Below are 13,039 nucleotides of genomic sequence, written 5' to 3'. Positions count from 1 at the left end.
TGGACACCGGGTCTGGTGATCGAATGCCTCCATGCAGCCCCCCACCCCTACCCCACCACCCTACCTCGGGTTCCTCTTCCTGCTGAAAGAATCTTGCAGACATGTCCAGGAGGAACTGGGACCTCAGGCCTGCCACCAGGTCTCGGTTGGTTTAACATGAACCAAACACGGCATATAGAAAGCCTCGGTCACAAGCCTTCTCAGGTCATCTCTAAAAGGGGATAAAGTCGAGAATTACATTGTCTTGTTCGTTAGCATCCTTTATAAGCCCGCTTCCTTAAAAAGAATATTGAAGGATCTCTATCTTTAAATAAACCATTTCCCCAACTGGTGTGAAAGGAGAAATGGCCCTTTTCACTTCACCAGAAACTAAAATAGTGCTTTTGTGAGGGATGTCGTGGCAGGTAGGCTGCAAACACAGTTGGGAAACCTCCGTGTAAAACCGAGAAAAACAACCTCTTCCCCTTCCGCACTTAGAGGCAGCTCTTAGCCAAAATGACTAAGAATCCAAGAAATTAGCCTTAGAGCTTAGATGAATTCTGCACTTTTCTCTGCACTCTTCAGGCCTCTGCCTGCGCCTCCAGGCTTCTCAGGTCCCGGGGCTGCCCCTCCCCCTCATCTTGCTGTACTCCTGCCCCCACACTGCTGCCCTTCCTTCACCTCCCCACCCCAGCCCCTGCCTGGGGCCAGTGTGCACTTAGATCTGGGAAGCAGAGCCCTGCCCTGTGGCCTTCCTCTGGCTCTGTCCCTCCCCACAGGTGATGGAACAAAGCCTCTGCCCCTCCTTTTAGACGGTGCTCTGGGCACCCCCGAGTTGCCTGCCCTGCAGTCCCAGACCACCTCCAGAGGACACTCAGGACCCTGCCCTTGGTCCAGGCTCTCGAAGGTGTACTGTGTTGCCTGCACCAAGACCAGGGGGCAGCCGCCTATGGGATGGAGTCAGAGGTGGGAAGGGAAAGAGGCCAGGCCTCAGCTTGCCCGGAGCCCTCGTGTTCCAGAGCAGGGCACCAAGGAGTGGGAGGTTCTGAATTCCAACCTGCCTTCCCGGGTCCTGACGAAGGGCTATTCATCACAGTAAGAGGAGAAAATAAATCTAGTGTAATTTTTACATATTTAAGTATGTGGTATGTGGGCCCACATTTGCTTTCTGGCATGGGCTCTGCAAAGGTTCATGGGGGCCTTTCCCCTCCTACCTCCTGCGCAACCACCTCAGTTTTCAACATATTGCCCGTGGCCACAGTGTCTCCAGGGTCCCCGGCTGGGGTTCGGGGCAGACGCGTGAGGCCGAGGTGAGCCAGCCCACCGTGGGATCCTGTCTTTATTTGAAATGTTGATATTTTGTCCATCATGAGTTTTTGACATTGATTTTCAAAAACATTGCACAAAACAGGATTTCTCTTGAATCTTGAGTTTTCAGTTTCCCCTGAATTTTATGCCTGAGAAGGAGTGGCTTGTTCCCCTCCCGCCTTTTCAAGCATCTTTCCCTTCTCGTTTCATCCGTGGCAGCCCTGGTTCAGAGCCTCATCTCGTCAGCTGGTCAGCCTGCAGTTCCCAGCTCCCATCCATCCTCCGCATGGACCCAGCATTATCTTCCTGTGTATAGGTTGAGTTGTGAGCCTCTCTCTCTCAAAATCCTTCAAAGCTTCCCTGCCTCCTGTGGATTCCAAAGCCCCTCATGCTCTCTCGCTCCGTGTCCACTAGGCTCCACGTTCTGGGTCCTGCTAGCCTTTCTGGCTTCCTCCCTAGCCGAATCCCTCAGTTCTATCTATGCTCATCTCCTCGCCCTTCCCCGGAGAAGCCTGCAGTCTGCCACACTGCCTCTGGGCCGCTCTTCCTCTCCCGGGGCCTCTTCCCTCCCTTGTCTTCACTGTGGGGTCTGCCTGAGCCTTCAGGGATCAGTTTCCATGAGCTCTCGTGGTGTCCCAAGTGGATCCCTCCACTCCTGCAGTGCTCTGACTAAACCTGCTCTCTGACTTCTATTTACTGTACCTGCCGCCCTGCCCCCGCCCGCCTCCCTAGCGGTGTCTGTGGGCACCTTGTCCCGTGAGTCTGCACCTTGTTCCCCACGCCCAGGCCTGGGTGACAGCATGCCAAGTTACTCTTTGGCATGTCCTCAGCCTCCAGCTCCAGTTCATACTTTGACCCATATTCTGTTTATCTCCTTGGCCTTTGTAATGGATCTTTCTCCACAACAACATGGATCTTCTCCTCTGCCTGATGGGTGTCCCCGTGATGCCTCAGACTTGATTTGAAGTTGGAGCTCTGCTCCAGGCTGACACTCGGAGCACCCACAGCAAAGGGCTGCAAAAGTGACCTGCTTTGTCCACAACCAAAATTATTCCATAGGATACCACAACACTTTCTATTTGACAGTCTCTCTTCCCCTCTGAGGTCCTCCACAGGGACCTGGATGGGGCAGGGCCGCTAGAATCTGTCCCCCTTACAGGCAGATGCCCATGAGCGTGGCCAGCAGCAAGCACCAATCCCCCTCCAGCCCTGTGTAGGCGACGAGGGAAAGGAGGGGCCTTTTTAACCCTCCCCATCAACACCCCCCTCAAGACTGGTCTGAAGGTATAGTCCAATTTCTGTGAAATCTGAAAAGCAAGATGAATTCGTTTGCTTTTTAATGTGCGATGACAGCCACTTCCCCCAGCCACCCCACAATGATTCAAACCAGCATCTTCCAAGCTCATGGCCATCCCCCAGCACCTGCGGGCTGCGGTTCTCTCCACTGCTCAAGGGCCGGAGTAGAAGAGGTGGTGGTCGTGCTCAGTCGCCATTGCTCTGTGTTTGGGGATCTTTATCCGTATAGACACCCACAGATTGAGAGATGGTATAGTTCCCATGCCATTGTCACCATTCAGAGTCCATTCTGTGTCTTGACGCCTGAAGGCAAGAGATGGAGAACCAGAGGACGCCAGGAACCGTGCCACTCTCTCACCTTTTAGCCCTCCTGACAACCTCGAATGTTGGTGCATTGGTTTCCCAGGGCTGTTGCAACAGATGACCACAAACCGTGGGTTAAAAAAAACAGACATTTATTCAATCACCATTCTGGAAGTTAGAAGTCCAAAGTCAACGTGTCTGCAGGGTTGGTTCCTTCTTGTGGCTTCAAGGGACATTCTGCTCCACACCTCCCTTCTAGTATCTGCTGCTTGCCTGCAGGCCTCCGTGTTGCTTGACTCATAGACACGTGGCCCCAGGGTCTGTCTCCTTCGCATGGCATTCTCCCTATGATTTCTGCATCTGTATCTCTGTCCAAATTCCCTTTTCCTATAAGAACACCAGTCATTAGATCAGGATCCACCCCAAGCCAGTATGACTTCATCTTAATTACATCGTCAAAGACTTATTTCCAAATAAGGTCACATTCACAGGTACCTGGAGTGAGAATTTCAACCTTTTTCTTTTTTTTTTTTTTTTAAGATTTTATTTATTTATTTGACAGAGATAGAGACAGCCAGCGAGAGAGGGAACACAAGCAGGGGGAGTGGGAGAGGAAGAAGCAGGCTCCCAGCGGAAGGGCCTGATGTGGGGCTGGATCCCAGAACGCCGGGATCACGCCCTGAGTCGAAGGCAGACGCTTAACGACTGAGCCACCCAGGTGCCCCCAACCTTTTTCTTTTTTGGCAGGGGGGACACAATTCAACCCACAACAGTAAGTATTGTTCTAATCTGCATACTAAATGGAGATACAGAGTAACTTACTCAAAGATACACAGAAAGTAGGTGGTATAACTCAGTTTTTAATTTGTTTAGACCTAATCGTTACCACTTGATCATTGCTTGTACCAGGCCCTCTGCTGGGTGCTTCATTTTCATGTCGAATCCTCATATCAACTGCATGTATTTTGCAAACAGAGGCACGGAGCGTTGAAGCAGCCTGCTCAGGGTCACATGAATACAAAGTGGCAGACCTGGGAATCGACCCAACAATTCCCACCCAAGTCAACCCACTAGAACGTGTCTCTGAGATGCCTCACCCCTCCTCGCTCCATGTCCCCTGGTATAACTCCCTACTGCAGCTGAGAGTCATGACTGGAAGGGACGTGTTACTGAAACTTTCCAAGTAAACAGTGTAAAGGCAAAATTGATCACTGGCATCCCAATACTGCAACTTGACACCTCACAGCAGCTAAGAGAGGGATGAGAAAGACCAAGGCTTCATCTTCTCCTGGCAGCCAGGGAAGAGTTGCACGGAAAAACCAGGACAATGAGTAAGTCCCGTTAAAGAGCAACACAGGGCACAACCCATCACTTCCCCACAGGGCGCCTCACATGCGCTGAGGCCACGTCTCGGTTCTAACCAGCACCTCACTGGGAAGAAGCGTCCACGACCACAGTGCGGAGGGACCACGTCTCAGCCAAGCCCATAGAGCGGCTATTTATACTGCCTCATTCGTCCTCAGAATAAAAAATGAAAGCATCACTTCCTGGCAGCTGCTTGCACTCTCTCTTCCTCAACATCAAAGATGTGTGTCCCACACAGACACATTCCAGTGCCTTGCACACCCAGCAGCCTGAACACAGAACCCTTCAAGCAAGGCAGAAGCTGCAGAAACTTCCTCAAATCGATGCAAGAGTGAGAAAGCCCTCAGCCCAGTGCGGCTAACTAAGGTTTGACCAGCACTCACAAGCTAGGATTGGCTTTGCTTGTGTTACCTCGAAAAGACACATAGGTAGGGGCTAGGAACATGGGCTCCGGAGGCAGGCGGACTCGATGCCGACGCCAGCTCTCCCGCGCATGACCTGTGGGAACTTAGGTCTTTCTCTTCTCTCAGCCTGTTGTCTTATTGTGAAATGAAGATTTTGACATCGACCTCATAGAGATATTATAAGGAATATTAACACACCACTCTGACTCTTGATGCCTCAGAAGGAATATAAGCTATGGGTAAGAATAAAACACTGCTTTAAATTTGATTATTTTCTCTCATCCCATGTACCTAAATTTCAATTTAAAAGAGACCTAGCTTGTGGTGCCTGCATGGTGCCTGCATCTGCCTTTGGCTCAGGTCACGATCCCAGGGTCCTGGGATTGGGCTTCCTGCCCAGTGGGGAGTCTGCTTCTCCCTCTCCTGCTCCCCCTGCTTGTTCACTCTCTCACTCACTCTCTCTAATTAATTAATCTTTTTAAAAAAGAGAGAAAGACCTGGCTTAAACAATGAATGGGAGCACCTATCTGGATGCATCTAGGATAAGACAACAAGTAACAAGATACCAAATTGGTGGGAGAGACTCATTTGTTTCATGTGCTCAATATTATCCCACTGAATACAACACACACACACACACACACACACACACACACACACACACACACGACAGGATGGGGTTAGGGGAGAACCAGTACCACTCTCTTGCCTGCCCCTACTGTTGCAGAAGTTCATTTGGAATAGGTTGAGTGAGGGCACCTGAGTCTTAGGGGATATGACCCCCAAGCTCTTAGACTGCAGATGTGTCTGGAAGGGATCTGAGCCCAGGACCCTTCTCAAGTAGGAGAGAATATATAGGAGGTAGAAGAAGAAAAAATCAGACTCACATGTCTTAAGAAAGCAAATAAAGAAATGTTAGGAAAAATAAATTCATAACGGTTTAGTGATTTACCTCACCTTTTAATTGATGGTTATGATTTTATTTTTATTACTAAAATCACATGGTTCATTAACAGTAGTTTCCGACAATTTAAGTCTGTAAATACCTTATGTTCAGTTTTATATCAATGAGGCAAAATCCTCAAGGGCAGGGATGAAGTTCTAGTCAGCCAAGCATCCCTGGACTTAGTGTGTGGAGGAGAAATGACAAACACGGGGTGGATTTGTGCGTCTCTAAGAGGCGATTGCTTCAACCAGCAGCTCGAGGCACCGCTAAGCAACTCAAGCCCGTCTTGAAATCGATGCAGCTGCAGAAGTAATGTGTCCTCTCGACACCAACCCCGGAACAAGTAAAATCCGTAACACGGATTCAGTTACAAAATGGCATTTAAGTCGGAAAAAACCCGGAAGTAAACAGATTGTTGGTTGCATTTTTGTTCACTGAAAGTACCAATCCGTTTCACAAAACAAGCTTTATAGAAAGACGAACGGAGTAATTTGTCTTGTCAGTTACAATTCATACAAAAATAGGCTCCAATGTTAGCTAAGTACAACCACTCAAATACGATCGAAGAAGTATCAAAAAAACTCTTTAAAAAAAACAGTAGCAGCAAAAACATTGCACATTTGTAAACAAAACCACCAGTAACAAACCTATGCTTCGTAACAAAAAAACGTGCATTCTTTTTAGAACATTAAATATATATAATAAAAATGAATATCGGCCATTTTTTTCTTAATATACAATACTCAACATCTGAAACAATATTATCAATAATAGACACAAATCGGTGTTATAAGGCATGTTGAACAGTCTTTTCCACAGTACTCAGGGCATCATGTGGCTGCAGAAGGTAAACTTTGCAGAAGTCTTCTCCTGGCTGTGATCCGCGCACACCGGGGGCACTCAGAGGACCGGAAACACTGCTTGTGAAAGCAAGCTCTGCACCCTACGAGCAGGAGGACAGCCATCAGCGAACGGCCTATCTTGTCTTCTCACATACGCACAGATGCTCGCCCCCACCCTGGGGAGAGAGGTGGTCTGAATCCAGAAACCAGTCGTCCAACAAGCAACGAGGCAGGATGAAAATGCAGGGTTCTAAAGTCCCCGGTGTGTCATGACCCTGCGGCTGACAGTCTGATGTAGTGGAGGCAGCCGTGCCCCCCCCCATCAGCCCCTGCTCCCCCAGCTGCTGAGAGTGTTGGTGGCTGACAGCTCATGAGGTGGCCCTAACTGGAAATGGCCCTAACTGGAGAGACCCGCCTCCCTCCAGATCATCTCTCTTTGCCGGCACTGGCCTATATCCAGTGACTGGTCAACTCAGGGTTTAAAGGTTTGGCTGGCCCCCGGCCCCAATATATGACAATGCGAAAGTCCATCCTGCTTCAGAGTGCCCTGCGAAATGTGCTGAGGCTTCGTTGCTCCCACACCACGTTCACCTCCTCCCTCTGCCAAGTCCGGCTGACTTTACACCCCCAGAGGTGTTGAGCCTGAGAACACGCCCCAGTGAGCTTTCTGCATGCAAATCCGTGCCTTGGAGTTTCTCTGCTGGGGAGCCTCTCCTGCAATCCTGCCTAGAGGGTTCGGGGAGAGAGTGCTGGAAGGGTCTAAGGGGAGGAATGGCTCTTATCAAGGGTAAAGGCAGAATGCACGATCAGATCTTTCCCCGGAAACAGTTTAGAGATCACGGGATGTCCTGAAGCATTAATTCATACAAACAAGGTCTGAAAATCTCTTCTGTAAAGAGCCAGATAGTAAATGCGTTAGGTCTTTTGGGCTGCGTGGTCGCCGTGACAATGACTCAAACTGCCCTTGGAGCGCAAAAGGGGGCAGAGATGGCACCTCAGCCTTAGGCATGACTGTGATCCAATTCTAAAACTGGGGTGGTGGCTGTGGCTTGCCCTGGTGGGAAAGAACTGGGGCACAGGGGTGTCTGGGTGGCACAGCGGTTGAGCGTCTGCCTTCGGCTCAGGGTGTGATCCCAGCGTTATGGGATCGAGCTCCACATCAGGCTCCTCTGCTGGGAGCCTGCTTCTTCCTCTCCCACTCCCCCTGCTTGTGTTCCCTCTCTCACTGGATGTCTCTATCTCTGTCGAATAAATAAATAAAATCTTAAAAAAAAAAAAAAAAAGAACTGGGGCATAGACAAAAGGGGGACCACTCTTCCCTCCAAATACTATACGAGGAGACATCACCCTTCATCCCGGCCCTACCCAAATACTCCCCATGCACCCCAAACTCCTCCATTAGCTCCTATCCAACATACAAGCACGCACCAGCACCATTATACTTTAAACAACGTTGTGCTTAAATGACTAAGTTGTTATTAAGCTAATTTTGTGCTTCAGTTATTAGGCTATTATTAAGCTTATATTACAAAGTTATTAAGATACCTGGACATCTTCTGCATGTTTCGGTCTGAAAGGGGAAGATGACGGCTGTACTCTGGCAAAATTCACAAATGAAACCCTTTCCCTGACACAGCTGTAAGAGAAGGGGCCAAAAAGTTAAAATCCTCCTTGGCAATGTTTCTTTTGATGGAGAAGCCAAGTCACTACTTTCACAGAACTTTACAAACGTCCATTTTTAAGGCTGGAGTGTCAGCCTCTAGAAGGCTTGGGGTGCTGTATCACCCCACAGTATAGTAAACGGATTCGAACCGTACAGGTGCATTTGCTCTGCAAGGAGAGATTTCACATCGTGGTAGTTTGAGACACCAGGGATTTCACACGTGTGCTTTTAGACGATCTACTCTGGTTTCTGATGCCTGCACTGCCATTTTTGAGTTCATGCAGACACAGAGCTCCTGTTCCACGGGATCCCGAGTCCACACGGCTGTCCTTGGCACGTCAGGGCAGATGGGAGTCAAGCAAGGCCCCAGGCAGGGTTTGGCACTGACACTTAGAAGTCACTTGGCCCAGGCTCGCTTCCCAGCCCTGCCACTCACCAGCACGATGACCTTGTTTGTTACTCATTTCTCTCATCTGGAAACAGTGTTCCCTGCACTTCCCTCATGGTTGGGGGGGTTAATGGGGTGAAGTCCAGAGCACCATCCCAGGTCCTGAGGGGTAAGGGACAGCTCAGGGACACGCCGGTCCCAGGTGAACCTTACCTCACAGCTGGCCACATGTGCGAGGGAAGCTTTTAGAACGTCCTTGAGCAAGGGCACCAGCAGCCTTTTCTTGACCCTGACCAGATCCTCCAGGGAGAACAGGTGGAGCTCATCAGTCAAGTGCCGCGGCACCTGCTCGAACTCCTTTAACGCACTGCCGGGGAGGAAACAAAGAGTCATTCAGACGGCCACCCACGCAGAGGCCGAGACACAGGAAGGCCGAGCAGGCAGTGGCTTCCTCTGGCGCTCACACTTAATTTTTTTTTTTTTAACTCTATTAGGAAAAAAAAAAAAAAAACCTGAGAGCACGTTAACCTGACTCACCCTTTGACATTTTGCAAGTTAGTTTGGAAGCCAGGAACTTAGAATTCCATAAAAGCAGATTTCAAAAAGCTGAACCAGTAGAGAAACCTATCTCTTGCAGCCTGCCCATGTGGATACCGGGCAAAAGACAACTGCACATTTATTTTTCAAGTCTTAAAAACACGTACTGAGGGGCGGCTGGGTGGCGCAGTCGTTAAGCGTCTGCCTTCGGCTCAGGGCATGATCCCAGCGTTCTAGGATCGAGCCCCACATCAGGCTTCTCCGCTAGGAGCCTGCTTCTTCCTCTCCCACTCCCCCTGCTTGTGTTCCCTCTCTCACTGGCTGTCTCTGTCAAATAAATAAATAAAATCTTTGGGAAAAAAACAAACAAACACGTACTGAGAGAAAGAAAGAAAGAAAGAAAGAAAGAAAGAAAGAAAGAAAGAAAGAAAGAAGAAAGAAAGAAAGGCTACCTTATTCATTCCAGCTCAGTTTCAAGTCCATCCACACGCTGACTGCTATCCAGCCAACAGGAGAATCACTGCTCATAGACAGTGATAGACTGCCCCACCCAGGAGTCCAGCACTGAGCGCAAGACCCAAGCATCCAAGTGTGAGCTGATCGTAGCCACCTGTGTGTCCCAAGGACATTCACATACTGAGTGTAACTTTCTCCAGTCCCTACTGATCTCCTCCTGAATTCCCTAAATCAGTTAGTGGCTTCACCATGCACGCGTTCCCAAGCCAGCCACTGCCTACACTGGACAATCCAATCATGCCAAACAGTGCTGAACTCTCCATCCAACCTGAGATGCTCGCTCACACTGCTTCCTCTGCTGGGGATCCCTGATGCGTCTTCTTCAGTCTGACTTGCTCTTCAAGCTCAGGCTTTCTCTCCAGGAAGCTCTGTGGCCCCCCTCCCTGCCCTGCCCCGCCCCTTAGGACCTAAAAATGTTGCCTCTTCCGCGTCCTCAGGGCACTGTGCATATGTGTCTAACACACAGTCCGGCGATGATCGGTTTGTGCTTTCTCCCCGGATGTAACATGAGTCCTATAGATTTTTTATCTGAAGCATAGAATGGACACTCAAGAAATTTCTGTAGTCGGTAATAATTGTGGGGATTGTTATATGTTACAGACAAGAAAACGGACAGCCTAAGAAGTGATTAACCTGTCACACCAGTGCCATGACGTAGAGCTTAAGGCCAAATAATTACAGGTGACATGCCCCTCCCCAAGAAATTTAATTCAAAAGCAATACATTATCATTAAATAAATATCAGAAACTGAAAGCAGCTTTAAAACAAAACAATTTTTTAAAAACTATGATCCTATCAATTATAACAAATAATCTTAACCCCTTGAGTAATCTCTTTTTCCACTTAAAAATTCTCTGTCATTGAATTCATGCCTATGACTTTATGCCATGGCTTCCAGAAATTCCACTGCTAGAAGCTTATCCTAAGGACATACTACAGATGTGCTCAGAGATTCACCTAAAGCCTAGTTTGTTAAATAACAAATGGTATTAAAAATCTAAGTATCGGGGCGCCTGGGTGGCGCAGTGGTTGGGTGACTGCCTTCGGCTCAGGGTGTGATCCCAGTGTTCTGGGATCGAGCCCCACATCAGGCTCCTCCACTAGGAGTCAGCTTCTTCCTCTCCCACTCCCCCTGCTTGTGTTCCCTCTCTCGCTGGCTGTCTCTCTCTGTCAAATAAATAAATAAAATCTTAAAAAAAAAAAAAAACCTACAAGGAAATGTATCAAAAAAAAATCTAAGTATCTATTAGGTATTAAAATCTATTAGCTTTAATATCTATAAAGATACTAAAATCTATTTTAATATAAATATATGAAAAATCTATTAGATTAAAAATCTACCAGTAAGAGAACAATACTGAAATTAACATCGCATCATACTACAGAATATTACGCAGTAATGATAGTTCGACACGCCTCTCTATAAGGGATTTGGGGCGTTGGGTTTTTTTTTAAGATTTTATTTATTTGAGAGAGAGCGCAGGAAAGAGAGAGAAACAGAGAGCACACAAGCAGGAGGAGGGTCAGAGGGAGAAGGAGACCTGAGCAGGGAACTGATGTGGGGCTCGATCCTAGGACCCCGGGATCATGACCTGAGCCAAAGGCAGATGCTTAACTGAGTCTGAGCCACCCAGGCGCCCCTCTCTCAGGGGTTTTTAAAAGGCCATCGATACACCCGTGCTCATGGCAGCACTATTCACAATAGCTAAAAGGTGAAAGCAACCCAAGATGGCTGAATGGGTAAACAAAACGTGGTGATACATACAATGGAATATTTTTCAGCCCTAAAAAAGGAAGGAAATTCTGACACATGCCACAATATGGGTGAACCTCCAGGACATTATGTGGAGTGCAATAAGCCAGTCACAAAAGGACAAAAACTAAATGACTGCACTTACATGTCCCTAGAGGAGTCAATTCATAGAGACAGTAAGGAGAATGGTGGTTGCCAGGGGCTGGAGGGGCGGGGGGGAGAGGGAGTTATTGCTAAATGGATTTAGAGTTTCAGTTTGCAAGATAAAAAATTTCTGTGGATGGATGGTGGTGACAGTTGCACAAGAATGTGAATGAACTTAATGCCCCTGAATTTTGTACTTAAAATGGTTAAGATGGCATAGTTTGTTATGTGTATTTCATCACAATTTAAAATAATAAAAACAACAACAATAATAATGGCCACTGGCTAGAGTTATTTCATCCTTGTTTTGGCTGATTCTTCTAACACATTAAGTTCACTACTCATGAGCCAGAAGGTTTAGTAACTTTAAGGACAGGTCTGTATCACCAAGGAGAGGCCCGAGGGAGCTGCTGTGCTAAGGGGCCCTGTGGATTGGAGGAGGTGGGACCAGGGGGCACCCAGGGGACTGGCAGGTGTGCAGAGGCTCCCAGCCCTCCCTCACGAGGCCCGGCCTGGCCCAGCCAACACCAGTACCTTTCAGCAAACCTGCAGGTCTTCAACAGCTTCTTGATATGAAAAAGTTGCTCCCGGGTTTCCTAATGGGAGAAACCAAACCGGGGGGAAAAGTCAGCGTGATCAATGACACAGGAAACATAGGGATCAAATTTAAATGTTATTTCTAACTTAGAAATGCTACAACTCTATGAGACAAGCCCTTGAAGTCAACGGTCTATATAACAGGGGTTCACGACTGAGTCCAGGAGGGACCCGAGCTGTGCGAAGCCTGAAGCTTACACAGCGGTTGGGGGCCTTCTTGGCGGACAGTACAAAACTGTGCATGAAAGATGGAGATCCTGCCCTTCGTGGCAACATGGGTGAACCTGGAGGGCACTGTACTAAGTAAAGTAAGACAGGCACAGAAAGAAAAACTGCATGGTCTCGCTGACAAGTGGAATCTTAAAAAAAGTCAAATACACAGAAGCAGAGAGTTGAACAGAGGTCGGCAGGGAGGGGGACGGGGGGCAAACGGGGAGATGTCGGTCAAAGGGAGCAAATGTGCAGTTATATAGGATGAGTAAGTCTAGAGATCTACCACCTGGTATGATGACCATAGTTAATACTCCATCACATACTGGAAATTTGCTCGGAGGGTACATTTCAGGTGCTCCCACCACACACACACACACACACACACACACACACACACACACACACCCCCAAGGTAGCTGTGAGGAGATGGGTATGTTAGCTATCTTGACCAATACTTATTTCACTTGTATTTGCATATCAAATTATCATGCCATACACCTTCAACATAAACAATTTTATTTTAAAACTAATAATAAATTTCAAAAGCTACGTATAAAATACAAAACTAGGGGCGCCTGGGTGGCACAGCGGTTAAGCGTCTGCCTTCGGCTCAGGGCGTGATCCCGGCGTTATGGGATCGAGCCCCACATCAGGCTCCTCCGCTATGAGCCTGCTTCTTCCTCTCCCACTCCCCCTGCTTGTGTTCCCTCTCTCGCTGGCTGTCTCTATCTCTGTCGAATAAATAAATAAAATCTTTAAAAAAAATGCAAAACTATGCATAAAT

General features: G+C 48.1%; 1 protein-coding gene across 1 annotated transcript in view; it reads right to left on the bottom strand.

Annotated features, from left to right (window-relative positions):
• Positions 1 to 5,602: 5,602 nt before the first annotated feature.
• RUBCNL (rubicon like autophagy enhancer) overlaps positions 5,603 to 13,039 on the bottom strand; it is a 27,145-nt gene continuing 19,708 nt past the window's right edge. The window contains exons 11-14 of the mRNA XM_008706840.2: positions 11,980 to 12,041; positions 8,708 to 8,861; positions 7,989 to 8,079; positions 5,603 to 6,544 (exon numbers count right to left, since the gene is read on the bottom strand). Coding sequence (XP_008705062.2) covers positions 6,432 to 6,544; positions 7,989 to 8,079; positions 8,708 to 8,861; positions 11,980 to 12,041 — 420 coding nt within the window. The 3' untranslated portion in view covers positions 5,603 to 6,431. The remainder of the gene's footprint in view (positions 6,545 to 7,988; positions 8,080 to 8,707; positions 8,862 to 11,979; positions 12,042 to 13,039) is intronic.

The sequence above is a fragment of the Ursus maritimus genome, unplaced genomic scaffold (assembly GCF_017311325.1).
Source record: "Ursus maritimus isolate PB19 unplaced genomic scaffold, ASM1731132v1 scaffold_10, whole genome shotgun sequence".
Taxonomy (NCBI): domain Eukaryota; kingdom Metazoa; phylum Chordata; class Mammalia; order Carnivora; family Ursidae; genus Ursus; species Ursus maritimus.
Note: the sequence above shows the minus strand (reverse complement) of the source record. Positions and strands in the feature narration are given on the sequence as shown.